The 26,997-nt window shown below is 40.8% G+C and overlaps 1 protein-coding gene across 1 annotated transcript in view; it reads left to right on the forward strand.

The window, feature by feature from the left end:
• Positions 1-16,969, forward strand: part of LOC132896012 (protein phosphatase 1 regulatory subunit 12A) — a 159,117-nt gene extending 142,148 nt beyond the window's left edge. Inside the window, exon 7 of the mRNA XM_060936740.1 lies at positions 16,704-16,969. Within this exon, the coding sequence (XP_060792723.1) occupies positions 16,704-16,790 (87 nt within the window). The 3' untranslated portion in view covers positions 16,791-16,969. The remainder of the gene's footprint in view (positions 1-16,703) is intronic.
• Positions 16,970-26,997: the final 10,028 nt, after the last annotated feature.

Consider the following 26,997-nt stretch of genomic DNA (forward strand, 5'->3'; position numbering starts at 1 on the left):
CTACTCATCAGATACACCTCAGTTCATTTCTAGTAGTTGCTCATTGGGTCCAATCTGTTTCTATGGCTTCCGGGTCATGACAGAATTTATCTGCCACACCATGGCCCCAGCAAACTATGATGCTGTCAAATCTGCATTGGCTAAGCAGGGCTCTGTTCTTAGATCTCATCTGCAAGAGATCATAGCTGTTTGCCAGCACATGTTCTCCATTACTGATACCCTACAAAGACTTTCCTCACAGATGGAGAGCCTTCAGCCTTCAATCGCTGGCCGACCAGCACCGGCTCCAACCAGTCAACCGACATTCAGGGCCCCCCCCCCCCATGAGTCTTGACTACCTTCTCCACAGCTGTATGATGGTGCACCCGGAAGCCATTCAAGCACAGTGCTCCTTAGCCATGGAACGTCAGCCATCTGCCTTCCTATCTGAAAGCTCCCGTGTAGCTTAACAGGAACAGCTGTTTGTGATGCCAGGGCACCCTGATGTTCGAGTTTCAGGGCGTTCCTGAGGAGATGCAGAAGGTTTTTTACCGTTCTCCCAAGGGCAGGGAGGCAGTGAGACAGGTGATGGAGCAAGGTGCTTGTTCAGTTCATGATTACGCTGTCAAATTCTGGATTCTTGCTGCAACAGTTGGCTGGAATGTGAGCGCCTTATATGATGCCTTCTGTCATGGGCTAAATCATGCCATCTTGGATGAGATCACACCTTATGACCTTCCTGACAGCCTGCATGGCTTGGTAGACCTGGCTGGTTGGGTGGACACTCGCCTTCTGCTGCACACTCAGAGAAGGGATTGGAAGTGGAGACGAAGAGTTGAACCCAGGACCGTCACCTGTCCATTGGAGGGTGCTACCCCCGGTGAGTCGGAACCCATGTGATTAGGCAGGACCCAGGTAACCCCAGAAGAAAAAAGACACCATCAAGAAACTAGTTCCTGTTTTTACTGTGGACAGTCTGGACATTTCATCTCCCACTGCCCGGTAAAAGGGTCTGCCCACCAGTAGATACAGGGATACGGGTGGGCATTTCTACACACACTTCCCTTGTTGCTAGGTCAACATTGGCCATTGAGATTTCATTCCAAAAAAGGTCCAGTCTGTTCAAGCTCTCATTGATTACGGTGTGGACCAGAGCTTTATCAGGACTTCATGGGCGGAAGAATTGGCCATCCCCTTGCGTCAGCTTGATTGCCCCCTTGTGACCAGAGTTCTGAATGGGGCAGAACTCAGTCCCATTTTCAATGTCTCTGACCCAATTATTTTGAAGGTTTCAGGTAATCACGTCAAATCAATTTCGTTCTACACCATGAACGACTCCCTTGAGTTTATTGTCCTTGGCTTTCCCTGGTTACATCTCCACAACCCCCACATTAACTGGAGTGATGGGACCATTCTCTCTTGGAGTACTCGCTGCCTGGCCTCCTGCCTATCTTCTGCTCAGACTCCTTTGGCCCCTGTTGTTACCAGTCCTGATGAGACAATAGATCTTTCCAATGTGCCCCCGAATATCTGGACCTTCCATTGGTGTTCACTAAGGCTGGTGCCACCTCTCTTCCTCCACATCGGCCCTACAATTGTGCCATAGAGCTGTTACCTGGAACCACACTTCTCAGGGGTCATATCTATTCTCTTTCCCCCATGCAGCGGGAGGCCATGGACAAATACATCTCACAGTCTCTAGTGGCTGGCATTATTTGTCCATTATCCTCTCCAGCTGGAGCAGGGTTCTTTTTTGTGGAGAAGAAAGACAAGTTCTTCAGGCCCTACATTGACTATTACGGACTTAATGCTAACACTCTCAAGAACCGCTATCCCCTACCACCCATGTCCACTACCTTCAAGTTACTTCAGGGGGCACAGTTGTTGTTTTTTTTTTTTACCAAATTGGACATCTGCAATGCTTACTACCTGGTGCAAATAAGAGAAGGAGATGAGTGGAAGATGGTGTTTAACATGCGTACAGGTCACTACGAATATCTAGTTCTTCTATTTGAGCTCACTAATGCCCCCTCTGTCTTTCAAGCCCTGATCAATTATGTCTTATGAGAATTCATTAACCAGTTCACCTTTGTTTATCTCTATGATATCCTCATCTCCTCCCCCAAATTGAAGGTCCATCGGTTTCACATCAGATAGGTCTTGCAATAACTCCTAGAGAACCAACTCTTTGCCAAAGCAGAGAAGTGTGAGTTTCACAAGTGCACTGTGTCCTTCTTGGGCTTTGTGATTTCCCCTGGGGTGGTCCAAAAGGACCCCAACAAGGTCAAGGCACTCTCTGAGTGGCCTGTTCCCTCTTCCCATAAGGAACTGCAGTGCTTTTTGGGGTTTGCAAACTTTTATCAGAGGTTTATCAGGAACTATAGCATCATTGCTGCTCCCCTAACCAAGCTCACATCTTCCAAGCACACCTTCTTGTGGACCAATTGTGCTGAGAGTGCCTTCTCTTCTCTTAAGAGCAAATTCACCACGGCGCCAGTTCTCATCACCCCTGACCCTGCCATTCAGTTCATCCTTGAAGTGGACACCCCAGACACAGGTGCTGGGGCTGTCCTGTCCCAGAAATCAGCAAGGAATAACAAGGTGCATCCCTGCACATTTTTTTCTCATTGCATGCCTCCAGTGGAATGCAACTATGGCATTGGCGATTGAGAACTACAAGCTATCAACCTGGCCCTGGAAGAGTGGAGGCATTGGTTGTTGAGGACAGATTCCTTTCATCGTATGGATAGATCATAAGAACCTTGAGTACCTCAGGTCTGTTAAATGTCTCAATGTGCATCAAGCCAGGTGGTCATTGTTTTTCTCCTGCTTCAACTTTGTGCTCTCCTTTTGACCAGGCTCTAAGAACATCAAGCTAGATGCTCTTTCCAGGCAGTTTTCTCTGGACTCTCAGCAAGGTACCACCAAGCCCGTCCTCCCTGCCCATTGTCTCATGGCCGCTGCCCAGCTCGACATAGAAACTGCTGTCCAAAATGCCCTGCCCAGTGATCCAGGACCAGGTAATGGCCCACCTAACTGTCTTTATGTGCCTCCTTGCATGCACTCCCAGATGCTTAAGTGGGGGCACAGCTCCCTCCTAGACTGTCACCCTGGGGCAGCCTGGACCTTTGCTGTTCTCAGGCAACACTTCTGGTGGCCGACCATGCAGTGAGACATTAGGTAGGACCTTTGTGGTGGCCTGTGATGTCTGCTCCAGAAACAAGACAAGCAACCAACCTGTTGCCAGGTTATTAAGACCCTTACCTGTACCTTGCCATCCCTGGTCTCGCATTGCAGTGGATTTTGTCACTGGCCTCCCCAGCTCCAAGGGTAATACTTGCATCACGATGATCATCGATCATTTCTCTAAGGCTGCTCATTTGGGGAACAGTGGGGGCAATGGACCAAGATGGCGGCTTAATGTGGATGCTCCGTACAACTACGCATTAAATAACTTTAAAACTGTAAGTCAACAATACCAATTGAACTGGGACTATGTCTAAAGCTGCTACAGTCAAAGACAGTGACTTTTTCACTCAAAAACACGGTTCCCAGAGGCCGAAAATCAGCACTCCACCGGCTGAATGAGACGAAGAAAGTACAAGTAGCATGGCGGACCTGTCGGCGGTGCTTAATGAACTTAAGTCACTTCGCTCTGAGTTCAGATCTAAACTAGACAGTATAGATGACTGCTTGGGTAAGATGGCTAACTCTGTCACTGCTTTGGAAAACAGTATGTCAGAAGTGAAGCGAAATGTAGCTGCTAACACCACCCGTATGGAAGAAGCTGAAAACCGAATAATGTCGGCAGAGGAGCAGCTGGAAAAAAATGCCGCTGACTTGACCAATGCTATGAAGTGGATCGCCTATCTGGAAACTAAGACCAAGGTCCTTGAAAATCGAAGTCGAAGGAATAACCTGCAGTTGTTCGGTCTATGGGAGGGCACTGAAGGCAACCAAATGCTACTCGATTTCATACAGAACATGCTGCCTTGCTGGCTGGAGCTGGACACCAACAGAACCTTCATCCTAGAGAGAGCCCACCGAAACCTAGCGCCACGGAAACCAAACCAGGATAGAGTGGTTCTCATTCGGTTCTTGAAATTTCAAGACTGAGAGTTTGTTTTTCACTCCATTAAACAGCGTGACATCATGCATGAGGGAAACAAACTTTTTTTCGTCCAGGACCTGTCAGCCGAGACCATGCAACAGCGCTTTGGATTCAACGCAATAAAGAAAATGTTCATTGAAAAGGGAACTTTTCATGGATTTCAGCTTACCCCGTGCAAAATGAGAGTCCTCCATAACGGGAGGATACACTCGTTTTCATCACCAAAAGAGGCGGAGGACTTTCACAGTAAACATGTCTGAGGGATTGGACAAAGCCAGCGGTGAGGTGTGAGACCCGTTTACTACTTTCACCATGGAAACCAGCTGACACTGTTTAAGAGGTATGGTGTAACCCTGCAATGAGTCCCAGGAGTTTTTCTTTTTTATTATTATTTTTCTTTTTATTTATTCAGTATTTATTTATTTTCTTTCTATTTTTTCATTTAATTTCATTTAATGATCATTATTACCTTATGGACTTTGGAAATGTATGGACCTGAATGAGAATTTATAACAGGCAACACTGACATACATACTCGGTGTCTACTTTATTTATTATATTTTTATTTATTTATTATTTTTTATTTCTTTATTTCAAATTATTTTACAATGTAAGTTGACTATATGTTGTTGGAATACAAGGTGCGTGGTTGGCGGACTCCTCTGGTCGCCTATGGAGCTAGTTCGTGTAGTTTAGCTACTCCTCTGTAGAGTGGATCGGCATAAACCCTCCAGGTTCTGTTCTGAGTAAGGGAGAGGAAACAAGGTGTTTAAATGTCTATATATGTAAGTGTATATATGGTGTTCTTTTTTCTTTCTGTATGTCGTGCACTCAATGCAGCAGAAACATTTCTTACTCCTTTTCCCTGTATAACTGACTTGTACCACATTGTATATGGAGCACTCAGTCACTCAGAATATCTCTGATATAAAAGTTACAAGCTGGAATGTTAGGGGGCTATGGAAACTGACTAAAGTGAAACAGGTTATAAACAGGATCAAACAGTTCAGATCACGCTGCTATTTCATTAAATATGCATATAGAGAAATTTGTTCATAACCCCCCTAATTGGCGATTGCAAGTAAGATGGTTACAGGACTTTGTTAAATATGTGGGAACTAAAATAGACAGTTATTTTGAGTTAAATACCGATCAAACTAGTGCCAGCATGAGATGGGAAGCATTTAAGGCATACATTAGAGGAGAAATCATCAGTTACACAAGCTCCAAGACCATACAACAAAGGGTAATGATGGAAACATTGGAAAAACAAATTAAATCCTTAGAGATAAGTCTAAATGTAAGGGATGAACCAAGGAAACAGAGAGACTTGCTACTTCTGAGAGCTGAATATAATAAGTTATCTGTTGATAAAGTTGTAAAAAGTTTAATGTGGCTAAAACAATCCTATTACGAACAAGGGGAAAAAGCTGGGAAACTTTTAGCATGGAGAGTTAAAAAAAATACAGTCTGAGAGAGCAATTAATACTATTATGACTCCTTTCGGGAACCTGTCAATAGATCCATTGGAAATTAATAATAGTTTTAGAGAATTTTATGAAAACTTATATAGGTCAGAATGCCCCCAAACCGCAGAAGAACGGGATACATTTCTTGATCGGTTTCAATTCCAGACACTGACGGAAGATGCTAAAAATGAATTACTGTAGTTGGTGATTTGACAACTGAAGAAATTTCACAGCCTATCCAAAATATTAACAGTGGCAAGGTTCCAGGGCCTGATGGTTTGCGAATTGAATTCTATAAAACATTTAAAGAAAAACTATTAATCCCACTCATTAATATGTTTGAAGAATCCTATCAAACAGGAACTTTCCCACCCTCCTTAAGATTAGCAGTGATAACATTGATTTTGAAACCAGGAAAAAACCCCATAGAATGCTCCTCATTTAGACCAATAAGCCTTATCGGATGTGACACAAAAATACTTCGTAAAGCCTTAGCAAGGAGACTGGACCCTTATAACCCATGCATAGTTCATAATGATCAGAATGGTTTTGTCCGAAAACGTCAAGGATTTCACAATATTAGACGAGTTCTTAATTCATGAAAAATTTGATGCGAAAGATATAGCATTACTCTCACTGGATGCCCGGCAAGCTTTTGATAGAATAGAATGGCCATACTTATTTAATGTTCTGCCGAGATATGGATTTGGACAGAAATTTCTTAAATGGATTCAGATTTTATATACAAGCCCAACAGCCAGTGTCTTGACAAATAGTATAGTCTCTAAACCAGTCACCTTGGAGCGATCTACTTGCCAGGGGTGCCCTCTGTCACCCATGTTATTTATATTGGCCATAGAGCCACTGGCTATGGCAATAAGGACACAGACAGGCATATCGGGCATTTGTTTAGGAGAACAGGAGCATAAAATATCCTTGTATGCTGACGACATGATTGTGTTTTTAACTAAACTGTCAATTAGTGTCCCACATCTTTTACAACAGATTGAACTGTTTGGGCGGTTCTCTGGGTATAACATTAATAATGCAAAATCATCTATACTGTTTTTAAATAAAGAAGAGAGATTGAAACCGGTCATAAAAAACCCTTTTCTAATGCAAAGGAAGGATTCACCTATCTTGGTGTTAAAATTACACCCAAAATTAAAATGATCATCCCAGCAAACTATGATCCACTAACAGCCGAAGTAAATGGATTGGATCGATGGTTGACGTTGACCATATCAATGATTGGCCATATAAATCTGATTAAAATGAGTATATTACCAAGATTTTTATACCTGTTTCAATCACTCCCACTTCCACTGCCAGGTTCATTTTTTGACAAGCTTAATAGTACTTTTGGTAAATTCATTTGGAACAACAACAAGTCAAGACTGAGGCTCAGATTGCTGTACTTGCCATATGAGAGGGGAGGGCTACGGCTTCCAAATTTGAAATTGTATTATTGGTCTGCCCAGTTATGTTCTGCAATGTTTTATCTCACTGGAGGCCCCTCCAGCCTGGGTGAATATTGAGCAGGCATCAGTACCAAACCTCCCATTAAGGCTGTATATGTATTCTGCAGACCCAAAGAAGCTAAAAAGATTAACAGGGAACCCTTTCCTCAGAAACACTGTTGACGTCTGGTACAAAGCACATCAGCATATTGGAGACACTCCTTCCATCTCTCGTTTCTCCCCCATATGGGGCAATACATATTTCAAAGCAGGAAGAGCAGATGGTGGATTCAAAATCTGGGCAGATAATGGTGCGCAAAAAATAGAGGACCTTTATATGGATGGTAATCTTCTTACATTTGATCAGATGTGCCAAGCATACTCTATTCCTAGAAAACATTGTTTTAAGTATCTGCAATTGAAACATTTTATTCTGTCTAAACATAAGAATGTAGGAAATGAACCACCACTATCACATCTTGAAGAACTTACACCTCAGCACTTAGAGGGGAGGAAACAGATTTCTTTATTCTATACAGCTTTGATGTCATATGATAAAGAGTCCACCATCAACAGGCTAAAGGCATGGAGACTGGATATTCAGGAGGACATGCAAAAGGCTGATTGGGAAAAGGCATGTTTTAAAGCCCAAAAACAATCTATCAGTTCTAGAATGAAATTATTACAATACAAATGGTTGATGAGAACATACATTACCCCGGTTAAGTTAAATCAATGGTCCCCTGATGTGCCGGACACGTGCATTAAGTGCTTGGAAGGAAAGGCTACTCTGTACCACTGTGTATGGGACTGCCCAAAAATAAAAAAAAAATTGGAAAGAAATTGTTTTGACTTTATCTGAGATTGTTGGAGTGAAGGTACCTTATCAGGCAAAAATGTGTATACTTGGTATATATCCAAAAAACTTTATGGTCAATCCTAAAGAGTCAACTTTAATTGATTTCGGACTCCTACAGACCAGGAGGATGATCGCTCTATCTTGAAAAAAAATGGATGTGCCCTCGATACAAGTGTGGATAAAGGAGTTGGCATCTTGTATTGTGTTGGAAAGAATGACTTATATAACCAGGGGAAGGACTGCAGAGTTTGAGACTGTGTGAAAACCTTTAATAGAGTTTCTTAAACATTAAAATGCACAATCAACTTGAAACTGCTGTATTGACATGTGTAGTTGAGTGTTTGTGTGTGTTGTTTGTTTAAAATGTGTGAAGTATGTGAAATGTCTTGTGGAAATTGTGACTATTTTATGGATATTATTGTTTTGATTGTTGTCTATCTGTATAAGTTTTATATATATATATATATATATATATATATATATATATATATATATATATATATATATATAAAATGTATATTTTATATACAAGTTCAATAAAAAAAAACTGTGAAAAAAAAAGGCTGCTTGCTTCATTCCCCTGGCTGGCCTAAGCTGCCTTCAGCTAAAGAGATGGCAGAACTGTTTATCAGCCATGTGTTCTGGATTCATGGTTTGCCTATTGGACATTTTGTCTGACAGAGGTCCCCAGTTCTCCATTCACTTCTGGAAGGAGTTCTGCAAGCTCATTGGGGCCACTCCCAATCTGTCCTCAGGTTACCACCCCCAGACTAATGGGCAAACGGAGCATACCAATCAGAAGCTAGAAGTTGCTCTATGATGCCTAACATCTGGTGATTCTTATTCCTGGAGCCAGGCACTTCCTTGGATTGAATACACCCAAAACAACTTTCCTTTATCATCCGCCAGGCTGACTCTTCCAGTGTTGCCTCAGTTACCAGCCCCCTCTTTTCCCCAAACAGGAGGAGGAGGTGTCTGTTCCTTCGGCCCAAGCCTTTATCTGATGCTGTCACAGAGTTTGGGCATGTGCCAAATGTCACCTGTTATGCACCAATCACATACTGTATACAAGAGGATGGCATATCAACATCGCAAGCCAGCTCCTGCCTACTGCCTGGGACAAAGGGTCATGTTGTCCATCTCCCACTCAGGGTTCCTTCATGTAAGCTGGCCCCCAGGTTTGTTGGGCCCTTTCCTATTTCTAAGGTCATTAACCCCATGACTGTGAGATTGGCATTGCCTAAGTCTCTGCGGCACATCCACCCATCCTTTCATGTCTCTCAACTGAGACCCCTGGTATCCAGTCCCTTCCCCCCCCTTCCGAGGCTCCTCCCCTTCCCAGGATAATTGATGGAAGGGAGGCCTACACAGTCCAGAAATTACTAAAGGTCCATCAAGGAGCTTGGGGGTTACAGTATCTGGCCAACTGGGAGGGCTATGGCCTGAAGAAGTGCCAGCGCATTTCATCTTTGACCCTGAGCTCATCAGGTATTTCCACTGCGAGAACCCAGAAGCTCTGTCTGGGATGCCCAGAGGCATGGGGGGGGGTACTGTCACGATCCAGCCTGGAACTTCCAAATCCTGACCTGCACCCTTGCGCTCCACTCCACGTTTTCCCCATTCTCCCAGCGCTGTGCTAGCACACCTGCTACACATTTGCTATTAGCTACTTTAGCACCCCTCTACTCTACTAGGATAAATATAAGTACATTTAAGAGAGGTGCTATCTAACTAATATCAGATAGTTTGTTTAGTTTAGGCCAGTTCTAGGTATGGCATTACAGGGGGAGTGAATTGACAAAAAGGCAACCATTTAAAAGGTAGAAAAAACAGTATAATATTTATTAAATGTTAAATTTGACCCTTTCTCTTAATAGAGAATAAAGAAAATAGTAACAAAAAGATTCAAATACAGTAAACCCTCTAATACTGGCCTGTATTCCATTACTGGCCGGGACTCTAATATTGGCCGGTCTCGCTGTCGGAGGAGGTAAATAATGGCCGGACTCTAATACAGGCCGGGGCTATAACCAACGATGTTTCTGAGATCATAGTGGCCTTACACAATCGTTCCGATCTGAAAGACAATTGTGATCAGTGGTGCCGCCAGGCGTATGGCCGTACGCACTAGGCGTACCTTGGGGAGAGAGATATTTTTTTTAATTATAATTGTTACCTGAATGCTTTGGCAATGCAACATAATTTGAGAGAGAGAGAGACGTGTGTGTGCCGGCGCATTTGTGTGCTTCAGGAGTGGGCGGGGTGTGCGTGACCAAGAAAGCTCATTGGTCAATGCAGATATACTTTTCTTGCACCACTGAGATTCTCTCCAGTTTTGAGAAACGGAGACAGACAATTGTCAGTAGTCAGAGCTTGTGCAAGAATTTATTGAGAAGCGAGTCAAAAATGAGTAAACGAACCCTGAAACAAACGAGCTTGTTTCAGACTTTTACGAAAAAGTCCAAAAGCAGTGATCCAGGGGTGTCATCTGCTTGCCAGTCCTCTCCAGTATCAGCTAGTAACACGGCACCGGCAGCTTCCACTCCTCCGCAACCTAGCAGCAGTACGCTGCAGCTGGATGCTAGCTCAGTTCCTTTGAGGGAATTGCCTTCATCTACCTCTGAGTTTGAAACTAGCCATACATCCAGTGAATTTCATATAAGAACACCTACATCTCCCCATGTCCCTTACGATCAGAAGTAGATGGTTGCTCCACCTTGCTGACAAATGAGCCATCAGATAGCTTTACTAATGAGCCACGAGTCAGCCCGCTATCACTGACATCAGATTTATCAGACATAGGTAAACTTCAACTAGATGCCTTAAAATGTGCACCGGACTCTGTAAAGCTCAATGTCCTACAGAACCGCTTCAAACCAGACAGAGGGTGGGTGGCTCCTTCTACTCTGATTTTCGGTAAACTCAGAAAAATACCCGAGGAGTTTTTCAACGAGTCTATGTACCCCACGTTGCGCTACAGTGTGTGTCAGAGTCGTGCGTGCGGTAGTGCTGAGCAAGTTCACTAGATTCTAATCGAGGCTATAAAGAGTTTATTGTTTATTGTCGTGTGTCCCCGGCCTATATTAGAGGATTTACGGTAGTTCACATATGTTGTTCAAATATCAGCCTGTGTTCATGGAAGGCTAATAAATGAACCTATTTTATAGGTTCAAATAGACACAAAATCTCGTTTTTATTCATTCCACTGGTAGTCTGTTTTGCTCAAATAGAAATAGAGGCCTGCCTCTAATTCTGGCCTCCTTCCAATAATGGCCTGGACCAAGATGCACTTGAGTGAAATAAAGGCCCCGGCCTATATTAGAGGATTTACAATAAATACCCCAAAAAATAAATGAGAGTTCTTCAAATTCAAAGTATCAAATCAAATAAAATGTCCAAAAGAGAATAAAAGTGTGGGTGTAAAATATCAGTGCATGTGTGCTTAGTGTAATCCAGCTGATAGCACTGATCTTCCAGATGGTCCAGAGGAGGTTCCAGGATCCAGGGACTGACTTGCCATCCAATTTCAGTTCACATCAAAAACCAATCGGATCCAGAAGGAAATTAAACAAGGGAAAGATGAATGTTCGGGCAGTATAAAGAGTGAAGTAATTTGGGAGTGTAAGTGATTTGGGAAGTAAATGTTGAAAGATAATTTAAGGTTCAAGAGAGATCAAGTTATCCAGTATTAAAGCTATCGAAGGAATCAAGCATCAAGTCAGGGAAAGTATACAATCCCCATATCTAGGCAACAAGAACGACCTTGCCAAAATAAAAGCCCTGCTTCCTGTTAACAGCAAACAACATTTATAAACTTATAAGTAGTTCTATTAATCTATTTATCCATATGTATATATTTATGTATTTAAATATGTATCTGTACATTTATCATATTTATTCAATATATTTAGGTTTAGTAACCAAATCTTTAGGTGGGTTACACTACTCTATATAAACACACTGAGGAGAACTGCACAATGCAGATAAATACTCACCGTTAAGTTTTGTTAAATTCACATACACATTCAATATCCTGACTTGGATTACGTTTTTTGGACTAAGATTTTTGCCTGTTGTTTTTGGGGATTTTTGACTAGAACTTTGACTCAGGATTCTGTTTTTTTCTGGCTCGGTTTTCTCTTGAGATTATTGTCATCTGTTACTCTGCCTTTGCTCTGTCTTCCTGGGACTTTGCTAAGAGATTTTTGGACTGTGCTGCTGTGCCTGCTTCCTGCCTGTTGTTCTCATAAGCCTACTCATTAGGTACACTTCAGTTTATTTCTAGTAGTTACTCACTGGGTCCAATTTGTTCCCATGGCCTCCGGGTCATGAAAATTTTGTACGCATCTTTGCAATGGGTGCTAGGACGCTACAAGTTTTAGTATCGGATGTAAACAAACCAAAGCTGCTCGATTCTCAATACTCCCTGCTCTTCTCTTCTGGGTAAATCATTCACAAAGATCCACAGAAACACGTTTAAAGACCTGGGTATTATGTATATTATACATCCATTTGTTTACAATATGGCGACTACAATCAATGAGTCAACAAAAACACATCTGAGGACTTAAGCATCTCGTGAACTTCAAAACATCATGAAATAATGGAAAACAGTGAGAAAAGTCATTTGCGGATCCAAACAAAATAAATCAGAGGAATTTACAAACCTTTCACGAAGTGATCACTGCAAACTCAAGTGTTCTTCAACTCTGCTCCCTTCCATCGCAGTAAAAGGTTCAAGAGCTATCTTTCTCATCATCTTTTGGTAAAATCCTTTGCTCTTTCACCCTTTTTTATCACTTCACAGAGAACCCGGAAGAAACTTATCAGTTTCATGTTTTGGTTGATTTGAACAGCCCTAAATGCAAGCATAGGGCATTTTAACAACTAGCAAAGCACCCCAGTGATAGTAACACCTTGTGAATAGTGAGCTGAGCTGGCCACCACTTCATGTCTTGCATATCTAATGAGGCGGATGTGACATCTGATGCAACCCAGCATTTGTACCCTACTAAAAATTAGCTTCAACTTGAAAAAAATTTGCAGCCCATTAGATGGCACATCACAGCCCACTAATGGGCCATGGCCCAGTGGTTGAGAAACACTGGTCTAGTCTTCATGAACTTGCAGAGGCTTTTATATATACAGGTGAGCCCCTCCTCCACCATGCCAGAGGGTCTGCAAAGTAGGCCCACATCACCACCATAGCATCTTTTGAGCTAGTCAATGTGGAGGTAAAACTAGAAGTAGAACTCCTCATGCATGCTAACCTCTCACTGAAGTTTTCCCAAAACATGGGCCCTGCAGCAGCAGTCACACCAGAGTTTGGATCTACCTCTTACTCCCTACAAGTGGGGTAAATGTGCAGCAGGCACTGTGATTTTCTTTACAGTATCATCTGCTGCCTTGGATTGTTAGATTGTCTTCAGAGGCTGGCATCAAAGAAGTCCCTCCATCCATGTCCCAGTTTGGAAACTCCTGGACAGCCTGGCATGAGCAACAACAAAGAGATTCAGGAAGGTAGAATTCACTGAGAAGCTTGCAGAGGCCACTTACTTGGACCCAAGGTTCAAAAAGCAAGCCTTTATAAATAGCAAGGAAGCAGATGATGCTGTAAAGAGGATAAGAGTGAACATTTGAGCATATGTTGAAACTGAGAATTTTTTTTCTTGTTTGAAAAATATATGCACATTTTGAATTTAATGCCAGCAACATGTTTCAAAAAAGTTGGGACAGGGGAATGTTTACCACTGTGTTGCATCACCTCTTCTTTTAACAACACTCTGTAAATGTTTGGGACCAGAAGAGAACAACTGCTGTAGTTTTGAAAGTCAAATGTTCAAAAGTCATTCTTGCCTGATATAGGCTTTCAGGTGCTTTCAGGTGCTCAAAAGTTTGGGGTCAACTTCAGTGTATTTTTCAGTTCATAATGCACCAAATATTTTCAATGTGAGACAGGTCTGGACTGCAGGTGGGTCAGTTTAGCACCTAGACTTTTTTGCTATGAAGCCATGCAGTTGTAATACATGCAGCTTGCATGTCTTACTGAAATAAGCAGTTTGGCATTGTCTTGCTGAAATAAGCAAGGCCTTCCCTGAAAATAATCATCTACATGGCAGCATGTTGCTCCAAAACCTGTATATATCACTCATCATTAATGGTGTCTTCCCAGATGTGCATATTACCCATGCCATGTGCACTAATGCACCTCCATACAATCACAGATGGTGTCTTTTGAACTGTATTGATGATAAGCTGGATGTTCCTGCTTCTCTTTAGGATGTGGTGTCCTTGATTTTCAAAAAGAATTTCAAAATTCAAAATTTGAATCATCAGACCCCATCTAAAAGGGGCTGATGTACCTGGCACAGAGTTTTTTACAGGCTTGTGGGTTCCTGATGTCTGTCATCTGGGTTTTATATATATATATATATATATATATATATATATATATAAATTTTTTTGGGGGGTGGAGCGTTCCCCTCTATGATGGTCAGCGAAATGCTTGCATCTTTGTGCCACTTGCTCTATATGCTGGTGGATGCTGTCCCACACCTGTTCACTGTGTCTGAACCAGTAATCGGCTGTAGGTACCACAGTGGGAGAGTCAATCCATGGGAAAAGGGAATACTGATAGCTGAGTACACATTGGAAGGGCTTAAGTTAGGTGGCAGAGTGTCGTAGGGAGTTTTGGGCATATTCATACCATGGCAGAAACTGCGCTCAGTCCCTGAGAAACACCCAATCTCTTGGTTGGCCCTTTCCACTTTGCCATTAGACTGTGAGTGATAGCCCAAAGTCAAGCTCACTGACACTCCCAGTTTGCTCATGAACCTTGACTTTTGGTGAACTGTGAACAACAATCACTGACAATATCATCTGAGATATCAAAGTAATGAAACACATGGGTGAAGAAGTTGTCTCAAAAGCTGTGGGGAGTCCTGGAATTGGGTCAAAGTCTTAATGACTTTGAAAATTGATCTATGCTGACCATGCTTTGGAATTTGGGAAGACCTCTGATGAAGTCTATGACACTGTGGTTGTGTGGGTATTTGGTGGTTTAGCACAGTACTGCTGTCCATTTCTAGCAGCTCCAAAATCCATCAGGGCTGAAGGAGCTGCCACAGACTCTGAAAGCCTTATCTGTACATCAGTCTTGAAGTATGAGACTGACTCCCTGAGAGAGGGGTGGTGTGGTTGATGCTTTCTTAGTAGCCATTGATGTTTTGAAGCCTTCCTGCCAGAAAGGACAGTTTGATACATGATGTATGGCAGGGGTGTCCAAACTGATCCATAAAGGGCCGTGTGGCTGCAGGTTTTCATTCCAGCCATTGCAACAGCACACCTGACTTGGCTCATTCAATCAACTGAACTGTCTTCACACAGTCAAATACTTGCAGCCACACCCACCCTTGATTAAAGGGTGGGTGTGTCAGTTGATTGAATAAGCCAAATGAGGTGTGCTGCTGCATGGCTGGAATGAAAACCTGCAGCCACATGGCCCTTTATGGATCAGTTTGGACACCCCTGATGTATGGGATTACAACAGAGAAATTCTCTGAGTCTTAACTCGCAAGTTCAGAAAGGTTTAGCTTGGTGCATTAGATCTCTGTGGGCTCTGGGTTTTCTATGACATTTGGGGGGGGGTGCATGGGGTTTTGCAGTGATGGCTAATTCCAGAGTAGATTGTCAAACTGAATAGACACATTGATAATTGAATCTAGAGAGGCTTGATCATCCTGACAGGCACATTCGGTGAGAATTTTGGGATAGAGGCCCTGGTGAAATGAAGCTTTGAGAGCAGCCTCATTCCAGCCATTTCCTGCTGCATGCATGCAAAATTCAAGAGCATACTCAGTAACTTGTCTCTTCCCTTGTTTGGCAGTGAGTAGTTGTTCACCAACCTCCACCCCTTCGGGACTGTGATAAAAGAACTCAGCAAAACAACTCAATGAACTGCTTGTAGGATGACATGGGTTCTCCACCCTTCTCCCATACAATAGTTGCCCACTTGTTCTCTTTACTGGTGAGAAGGTTGATAAACTGAGCAATTTGTTGTTGCTCTGTGGGCCCGACCTGAGCAGTGAAAAACAGTGAGCGTTGTAGCAGAAATCCCTTGCATTCAGACACTTCTCCTGGGAACTTGTCAGGATGGGGAATAAATGTGCTGGAGTTTGTAACTGACACAGGCTTGGCTAGGAGTGCCTGTGACACAGTATTGGTGAGTTGAGTGATGCAGGCATCAAGTTCACCCAGATGTTGTTGCTGTTCTCCTAGGAGACGACCCTGTGCAGACAAGGCATGCCTGCTCTCTTCTGCGACATCCATGATGATGGTGAAGTATTCTGTCAGGAATGCAGGCAACAGATGGTTCTAAAAGCTGAAAAGGAGTTTATTCAGGCAAACTGTCAGATAAATCCAAATCGTGAGGTAGAAAGCAGAGTCAGAAAACAGGCAGTGGTCAGGCAAGGCACAAAGAGAATGTCAGCAGTAATATCAAAAGGCAAAGTCAAAAAACACAAAGTCAAAAACCAGAAGGTTGCTGTCAATTCTGGGAAGTGGAGTCTTGAGTGTAAGCAGGTACAGACAAGACAAACACATTAATGAGCAATGCATATATCTTTTATAAAGCTTTTTCAAAAGGCTTATGTCAAATCTCATGAGGTGAATAGAAGTTTTATGATGTACACTGATTTGTCTTGCATGGCAAATTAGAGATTGTATGACAAATACTGTCAATTAATTTATCTTATTCATATTTTGTGAAGGCAATATTATTTCATGCAGTATACTTTACTATTTAAATTATTTCTGGATTTTCTTAGGTTTTGACTGAGCTGAAGTCAGATAACCAGCGCCTTAAGGATGAAAATGGAGCTTTAATCAGAGTGATCAGCAAACTTTCCAAATGAAGCTACAGTATGTGCACAATCACACAAAGTAAAGAAATTCACTGATTTGAAAGCCTTCACTTGCTATTGATCCTCCCTTTCTGAATATTAATGACCAATCACACAACAGATAAATGATTTGTGCTCTTGCCCATTTCTCTGACTCTCTAAACTTGAAAGATGTTTGTAGAAAGATAATGATTGACTTAAAATTAACTGCTTTACCACTTGTTGTAAAATTCAACCAACTGTTCCTTAATTGTCTATTTTAATGCATTTCAGATTGACAGTACACATTTTGGACTGTCAACCTGGTATTGAAATGAACTTGAATTTTTACTATTTGAATTTTTCTAACATTTCAAGGTTCAAAATACTATATCTTATTGTGAAACCAAGGTTAATTAACCAAAAATAGACATTTGTTTTTGCATAAGTATTTAATCATTTGGCTGCAGTTATACCTGAAAGTCTTCTGGAATATTTTTCCCCCATTTTATTGTAAAAATAACTATTTCCCCATTTATCTGTAAAAACAGATTATTCCACAGTGTCAGTGAATTCTCAAATCAGATGATTAATTTTGTATAACACCACAGAACTAAATATTCATGACTAATATAAAAGAAAGGCTTATATTAATGTGCTCATTCTAATGTTATTGTTCCTATAACATGGCATTCATAGGGACTTGGATGGCAGAAGCTCCCTATAATCTAAGCGTATTCCTCAAAACACTTATATCATCGATTGGTGTCTCAGGTGTCTTTGTAAAAGTTGGAAGTTCATAAGTTAAAAATTTATGGAAGGAGTCTCAGGTGTCTTTGTAAAAGTCATTAAGTTTTCCAACATGATAGTTATTTCCTGTTTTCACTTGCATTATAGCAGCCATAATGTTCCCTTACCAGCCTCTTTTTTTTAACCATAGAAAAAACAAGATGCACAGACTCCTCTCTCCTGAACACTTGAGTCTTGCTTATGTTTTACATTAAATGTAACTAGTAACAGATAAAGAATGCAATTCAATTCAATCATAAATTAAAAAGAGCCACTGGCAAATTGCTGTGGTGTCTCTGATGATGTATCTGACATACAAACTATTATTTTAGCAGATGCAGCTCCATTTACAATTAAAGGAACCCGAAATTTGAAGTTGCTACAGCAGGCTCAGTACCACTACATCAGGTGTCCTTGCATGACATGTTAATTGAACATTATTGGACTCCAGTCAACTAATTATATGACTTCTGATGACAACTGGTTGGCACCAGAACTAATTTTATGTTTTTCAACTGTGTTGGTGAATACTTATGCAATCATAACTTTTATGGGGGTTTTTAAATGTACATTTACTCTCCACCTCTCCAACTATATATAGATACACACACACACACACACACACACAGAGAGAGAGAGAGAGAGAGAGAGAGAGAGAGAGAGGGTGTTTCAAAAATTGTGATATTATTTGAGATGTAAATATACCAAAAACTACATAGTCTAGGCAAATGAAACTGAACAGGCTTAATGTTGAGCAATATAAGATTTATTCCTCAAAATCTGAATGAGAAATTCAAAGGTATGTGGATTCCATCAATGATTTCACAAATTTTCAATATGCGCGCAGCCTGAGACACAGACACACACACAGACAGCCTTCCTCTTTGAACTTTTTGTGCCCTGTCCAAACCTGCATTGCAGTTGGTGCATTTTTAGAGAATTCTCTCATAAATGCACGCTGCACCGTATTGTTTGACTGTTTGAGCATACTCTAACACACAAAATGCCTTTTCTTTTCCAGTGAATGGCATTTCTATAACTAAAAAGATAAACAAAAAAACATTAAAAAATAAAATTTTGACCTGTTTCCACGCATACTGTTAAAATTTGAGGTCAACTGAATGAGAACTGGCAAAGTTATTAGATTGTGAAATTATATTACAAATTTTTTTGAAGCACTCTGTATCTCAAACAATTACAATATCGTGAAAAAGTTCAATATTTTTCATCAGTTATTTAAGAAAGTGAAAATTTAATATATTTTAGATTTATTACATGTAAACTAAAATGCTTCAAGCATTTTTCTATTTTAATTTTGATAATTATGGCCTACAGTGCAAAAAAACATCTCAAATTATTAGAATATTTCATTTCCAGTTTGAGTAAAACAGTATAAATACCATGTATCTCTCAATCTAGTTCAGTACACACAACCACAATCATGGGGAAGACTGCTGACTTGATCGATACCCTCCACAAGGAGTGTAAGCCACAGAAGGTCATTGAAAAGGCTGGTTGGAAAAGGTGCACAAGCAAAACAACCTTGAGAGGATTGTCAAGAAAAGTCAATTCAAGAACTTGGGAGAGCTTCACAAGGAGTAGACTGAAGCTGGTATCAGTGCATCAAGAGCCACCACGCACAGATGTCTTCAGGAAAGGGGCTACAACTGTCACATTCCTAATATCAAGCCACTCCTGATCCAGAGACAATATCAGAAGCATCTTACCTGGGCTAAGGAGAGAAAAAACTGGACTGTTGCTCAGTGGTCCAAAGTCCTCTTTTCAGATGAAAGTAAATTTTGCAGACTCCTCCTAGAGCCTGGAGGAAGAGTACAGAATCCAAGGTGTTTGAAGGATGATGTTTCCACAGTCTGTGATAATTTGGGGTGCCATGTTATCCACCGGTGTTGGTCAACGGTGTTTTATCAAGTCAAAACTCAATGTCTATCAGGAGATTTTAGAGCACTTCATGCTTCCATCTGCTGACAAGCTTTATGGAGATGCCAATTTCCTTTTCTAGCAGGACCTAGCATCTGCCCACTGTACCAAAACGACTGCCAAATGGTTTACTGACCATGATATTACTGTCATGGTTGATTGGCCAACTAACTCACCTTACATGAATCCCAGAGAATCTATGGGGTATTGTCAAGAGGAAGATGAGAAACACCCGACCCAACAATACAGACGAGCTGAAGGCCACTATCAAAGCAACCTGGGCTTCAATAACACCTCAACAGATGATCGCCTCTATGCCATGCCACATTGATTCACAGTAATTCATGGTAAAGGAGCCCCAACCAAGTACTGAGTGTATAAATTGACATACTTTTCAGAAGTTGGACCTTTCTGTATTGTAAATCCTTTTTTGACTGATCTTAGGAAATATTCTCATAATTTGAGATACTGGATTTCTGATTTTCATTAGCTATAAGCCATAATCATCAAAATTAAAATGAAAAAAGGCTTGAAATATTTCACTTTACATGTAGTGAATCTGGACTATATAAACGTTTTACCTTTTTTTAATTAAATTATGAAAAAAAAAAACTCCTTCATAATATCCTAATTTGAGATGCACGAGTGTGTGTGTGTATATATATAGAGCATATTACACAGTTGCATGAAGATATGAAATTTATCTTCGAGTGGTGAATGTATAATATCACGAGTGGGCAAAACGAATGAGCGATATATTTTTCAACACAAGAAGATAAACTTCATATCTTCACACCACCATGTAAAGTTCTTTTCTTTATATTATATGGACACATCCACAAAAAATATCCAAGTTAATCAAAAGAATTTTAATTTTGATCTGGTTCACCATTTTGACAACACGTGTCAAATCACTGGGAGTGACATCATCCGAGTGAAATATCAGAAAATATGTCACTCAGATCCGCGATATATTTTTGTATGAAAAATATGAGTGGCCTATTTCCCAGTAAAACACTTAAACACTCGTGTCCACACATATATACAGTGCTCAGCATAAATGAGTACACCCCCTTTGAAAAGTAACATTTTAAACAATATCTCAATGAACACAAACAATTTCCAAAATGTTGAAAAGACAAAGTTTAATATAACATCTGTTTAACTTATAACGTGAAAGTAAGGTTAATGATATAACTTAGATTACACATTTTTCAGTTTTACTCAAATTAGGGTGGTACAAAAATGAGTACACCCCACAACAAAAACTACTACACCTAGTACTTTGTATGGCCTCCATGATTTTTAATGACAGCACCAAGTCTTCTAGGCATGGAATGAACAAGTTGGCAACATTTTGCAACATCAATCTTTTTCCATTCTTCAACAATGACCTCTTTTAGTGACTGGATGCTGGATGGAGAGTGATGCTCAACTTGTCTCTTCAGAATTCCCCATAGGTGTTCAATTGGGTTCAGATCAGGAGGCATACTTGGCCACTGAATCACTTTCACCCTGTTCTTCTTCAGAAATCCAACAGTGGCCTTAGATGTGTGTTTAGTCATGTTGGAAAAGTGCACAACGAGCAAGGGCACAAAGTGATGGTAGCATCTTTTCTTTCAGTATAGAGCAATACATCTGTGAATTCATGATGCCATCAATGAAATGCAGCTCCCCGACACCAGCAGCACTCATGCAGCCCCACATAAGGACACTGCCACCACCATGTTTCACTGTAGGCACCATGCATTTTTCTTTGTATTCCTCACCTTTGCGACGCCATCCAGTTTTGAAGCCATCAGTTCCAAAAACATTTATCTTGGTCTCACCACTCCAGAGTATAGAGTCCCAGTAGTCTTCATCTTTGTCAGCATGGGCCCTGGCAAACTCTAGGTGGGCTTTTTTGTGCCTAGGCTTTAGGAGAGACTTCTTTTATGGACGGCATTCATGCATGCCATTCCTCTGCAGTGTACGCCATATTGTGTCACGGGAAATAGTCACCCCAGTTTGGCTTTCTACTTCTTTAGGTAACTGCAGTGAACTTGCATGGCAATTTTCTTCAACCCTTCTCATCAGAAGACGCTCCTGTCAAGGTGTTAACTTCCGTGGACGACCTGGATGTCTCTGGCTACATCCACACGACAACGGCAACGAGATGTTATTTAAAAAAATATCGCGTCCACATGGGCAACGATCAGTAAAATATCAGGTCCATACGGCAACGCAACGCTTGCTGAAAACGATGCAATACACATGCCACACCTCTAGGGGCGCTGTAAGACGGTCCCTTCGGAGACACCAGAACAATAGAAGTAAGGACGCATGCGCATAAACTATTATGCGTGAGACTTCATATTAGCCACAAAGTCAGAAAAATCTGTTCGTAAAATTACATTATAATGACCAAATACAATGAAAAGTATTTTTCCAGTCTCACCTGTGAAAGGTAATCCCATGTGATCTCGTTTGGACGGTAAACCTGTTGGTACAGTTAAACGCAGCACATGAATGAGGCATCTTTATTCTCCGCTTTGACCCATCCAATATGGCGGCGAGGATGACGTATGATTCTACGCGGAAGGCGGCGTCTTTAATGGTCCGGAATAAATTGAATGCTACACGTTGATGGATTAATTTGTTCTTCTACGCCCTTTTTGAGGAATGTTTTCAAATATGTTTATTGTGAAACATTTCTTTCCACAAGGTACTTCGACTGACATTCACATGTTTCTTTTAAGAAAAACTTGCACATAAACAAACTGCAAGGAAATGCCCATACATACACAGATAAAACTAATCCTGATGAGAACAATAATAAAGGCACAATAAAAATAAACAATAAAAATAACTGCAATACACTATAAGTAGGATGTAAAATACAAGACCTACAGGACAACATCAAACCCCCCCCCCCCCCCCCCCCATTAACCCGTGAATATCCCACCCTCCCCAGGAGTGCAATGTGAAGTTATTGGCCATCCTAATCAGTTGCCTTATCAAGATAAGAGACCAAAGGTTCCCAGATTTTTTCAAATTGTCTTAATTTGTCTTTTAGGATGAATCTGATTCTCTCCAGGTGGAGAGTGCCTGTCAAATCTGATAGCCAGTGTTTGAAGGAGGGTACCTCTTTTTTCTTCCAATATAAAAGAATCAATTTTTTGGCAGTTATAACACCATATGACAGAAGACGCTGTTGTGCTACATTAAGCTTCAAGAGCTTATCAGAAATTCCCAGAATAATCAAAACAGGATCCGGATTTATTTGGACTTCAAGAATCCTAGACAGGAAATGGAATATGTCACACCAGTATTCTTGTAATTTATGACATAAGGCATAACTGTGTGATAAGGTAGCTTCTGTGCATTCACATTTCTCACACATTGGTGAGACGTCAGGGAATATCTTATGCAACTTGGCCCTGGAGTAATGTAATCTGTGTAGAATTTTGAATTGTATCAAGCGATGTCGAGTATTAATGGAACATTCATGTATGTATTCTAAACACTCCTCCCACACATACTGAGGTATTGGAATTCCAAGCTCTGTTTCCCATTTGTCCTTTAAAGTGCTCGTTCTGGGTTGGTCCATACTCAGCAGTGTGTGATATAGCGGAGAGATTATGAAACGAGAATTGGCAGATATTTTCATGGAGATCTCCAAAGTATCTGGCGCTACCACCTCAAAATTAGGAAGATGTGTTTTGACATAATTCCTAATCTGAAGATATCTGAAAAAATGAATCTGTGGTAAGCCAAATTTCTGCTGGAGTTGTTGAAAAGAAGCAAAGGTGCCCCTAATGTACAGGTCTCCAATGTTACCTATCCCCATCTCCTTCCATACACTAAATGTTCTGTCCACAATGGAGGGGATGAAGGTAGGGTTGGCCGCTATTGGCAATAAAGAAGACAGTGCACTGAGGTTGAAATACTTTTTTAGTTGCTTCCATACCCTAATAGCATCATGTATGATAAGATTGTTTTTATAACATGATCTACTGATCTTCACAGGTGCTAGTATAACCGCTCTTATTGAGTATGGTAGACAGTCTTCCCGTTCCATCTCCATCCCACTAAACGGTGAAGGGGCGTCGTCTAGCCAGTGTACAATGGAGCGCAATCCAGTAGCCCAATAATATAGCTTGAAGTCAGGCAGCGCCAGGCCTCCACTAGATTTGTGTTTACAGAGATGGTCTTTTTTAATTCTATGTGCTTTATAGTTCCATATAAAAGGAAGAACAATTGAATCTAGTTTCTTAAAGAAAGATTTAGTGAGAAATATGGGTAGATTTTGAAAAAGGTAAAGTATCTGAGGGAGAAAAATCATTTTGATGGCATTGACTCTTCCCAGTAGGGAAATTGGGAGTGTCCTCCAAAATTGGATATTGTGCTCCAGCTTTCTTAGTAAGGTGGGAAAGTTGGCTTTGTAAAGGGCATTGTATTTCTTGGTGATCGTCACTCCCAAGTAAGTTAAATTATCCTGAACTACATGTAGAGGAAGCTGTTTGAGCCAGTCCTGATCTCCAAACCGTATAGGTAGCAGTTCACTTTTACCCCAATTAATCTTATACCCAGAAAAGGCACCAAACAAACTGAACACCTCCAGTATTGACGGGACGGTTATTAGGGGTTGAGTAATATACAACAATATGTCATCTGCATACAATGAAATCCTGTTTTTAGTGTATCCTGTCTCATAACCATGTATCCTGGGATGTGCTCGGATAGTTTCCGCAAGCGGTTCTATGGCTAGGGCAAATAGCAATGGGCTAAGCGGGCAACCTTGCCTGGTACCTCTACAAAGTTGAAATGGGGTGGAAAGTGTCTGATTTGTAAGTATCCTAGCACAGGGTTTATTGTACAGTAGCTTGATCCAAGACAGAAATCTCTGGCCACACCCAAACTTTTCCAGGACCGCAAAAAGGTAGGGCCATTCCACCCTGTCAAATGCCTTTTCGGCATCCAGACTGAGTATGACAAAGTCCTGTGTGGGCGGCCTATCACAGTGCATAATGTTAAGAAGACGTCTGAGGTTATGAAAAGAATTTCTCTTGGGGATAAACCCAGTTTGGTCTGGATGCACTAATTTGCCCATGAAGGCATTAAGTCTCTTGGCCAGTGTCTTAGCTAGAATTTTTTGGTCTGTATTTAATAATGAAATTGGTCTATATGAGCCCACTTCCTCTGGGTCCTTCCCTTTTTTTAATAGTAGGGTAATAGTGGCCTCAGTCAGTGTTTGTGGTAATATGCCATCCTCATATGACCGGGTATATAGTTTACATAAATATGGAGCCAACAAAGCACCAAACTTTTTGTATATCTCGTTGCTAAGCCCATCAGGGCCTGGACTTTTACCATTATTCAATGATTTAATAGTTGATAGTAGCTCCTCACAGCTAATGTCTGCATTTAGAATCTTACGCTCCTCATCACTTAGAGATGGGAGGTTGCATTTATCCAAAAAAGACCGTGCTGCATCTGGTGCGGCATTATGTTCGGATGTGTATAGAGTTTCATAGAATTGCCTGAATCGATCATTAATCTCCTTGTGAGCAGTGAGGGCAATGCCAGTTTTGGATTTAACTTTATGAATTGTCCTATCATTTTCAATTTTACGCAATTGTCTTGCCAATAATTTATGTGGTTTATCACCAAACTCAAAGTACTTTTGCTTGGCAAATGTAAAGGCTCTACAAATCCTGTCAGACATTATTTTATTCAACTCATATTTGAGCGCAGCTATCTCTGTGTGTTTTTCCAAAGAGGGTTGTTGAGTGTTGTCTCTATCTAGTTGATAAATTCGTTTTTCCAATTCCATTTGTTGTGCTTTATTACTCTTTTTAAGGGATGATTGATAAGATATAACACAGCCTCTGAAATAAGCCTTAAATGTTTCCCATAATAATGTGGGTGAGATGTCATCTTTATCATTCGTTTCAAAAAAGAGTTTTATGTGCGTTTCTAAATATTCACAAAACTTCCTATCAGTGAGGAGCTGGGGATTAAATCTCCAATTTTTCTGGTTGGATATATGTCCAGGGAGCTTAAGTGCAAATGACACTGGGCTGTGATCAGAAATAATAATATTATGGTATTTAGCATTGTAACAGTAAGGTAGCAATTTACCATCAACCAGAAAAAAGTCTATCCTTGTATATACATTATGTACTTTGGAATAAAAAGAATACTCTCTGCCTGAAAAATTAGAAATCCGCCAAACGTCAAATAGATTCATATTCTCAGTGTATGACTTTAGGAGATTGCATGCTTTGGAGGGTTCTATTCTCAGGGTAGAAGATCTATCCAAATAAGTATCCAAAACAAAGTTAAAGTCACCCCCAATGACTAGGTTAGTATTGGAAATATCTGGTATCAAATTTAGGACTTTTCTTAAAAATTCAGGATCGTCACTATTCGGCCCGTATATATTTAACAAGGTCATTGGGGTAGAGTGGATTTCCCCCATAAGAATTACATATCGTCCATCCTTGTCGACAATTGAGGACATTTGTTTAAAGGGAACTCCCCTGCGTATCAGAATAGCTGCGCCTCTGGCTTTTATGGAGAAATTAGAGTGGTAAATTTGTTGTATCCACCTACATCTTAGTCTGTTGTGTTCATCATTTTTTAGGTGTGTTTCTTGTAAAAAAATAATATCAGCTTTTAATGATTTAAGGTGAGCAAGTACTTTACCTCTCTTCACAGGTTCATTAATACCATTCACGTTCCATGAGCAAAAGTTTAAATTGCCCCCACTCATCTCAAACTGTTTCCCAACATGCATTATATGTTTGAAAAGCATACATTAATGTCTCCCTCTTTTTTGTTTGATAAATAAAGCCAAAAAACGAATAGCACTCCTCCCCACCCTCCTCCTCCCACCCTATTACCCACCTTAAGCACATTCAGACACACACAAAAAAAAAGACCCAAAACAAAGACAAAAACTAAAGATTGTCAGCCTCCTAGTTAGTGCACAATAAGAACCTTCCAAAAAGAGAATGAACTCTAACTTTAACAGCTAACAGTGAAAAAAACCCCTCTTGATCCTAGTAGCCCAGCAGTTGCAAAATCCCTCACCAAACCCATTCAAATTGAAGGTCGTGCATTCTCCCAGGAATACATTGAAAGAAGATCTTCACATATTATGTGAACTCAAACACTGTAACTGGCCTATTGGTTTGAAACGTGTAAAAGAAAAAGAAGAAAAAAAAATTAGCAGCCATATCTTGAGACTTATTCTGAAAAACAAAAAACACCACTGAAGTATACTGCATTAATATTATCCAATAAAGTCAGCCTCAAGGTAGATGACCGAACACAGAAAGGAGGTATAAATGCCTGAAAGGGTGTGTTTATATATTCTGCGCTCACAGCCGTTAAGTGGCTTTATACGTCTTTTCCTCCTCTTTCATGAGTTTCATCGACGAGGGTAGAGAGGCGTTCGGCAAACAAACGCGCCTCCTCTGCGTCGGTGAATGTAGTCTCCTTCCCGTTGTGCGTCACCCTCAGCTTA

The sequence above is a fragment of the Neoarius graeffei genome, chromosome 13 (assembly GCF_027579695.1).
Source record: "Neoarius graeffei isolate fNeoGra1 chromosome 13, fNeoGra1.pri, whole genome shotgun sequence".
Lineage (NCBI taxonomy): Eukaryota > Metazoa > Chordata > Actinopteri > Siluriformes > Ariidae > Neoarius > Neoarius graeffei.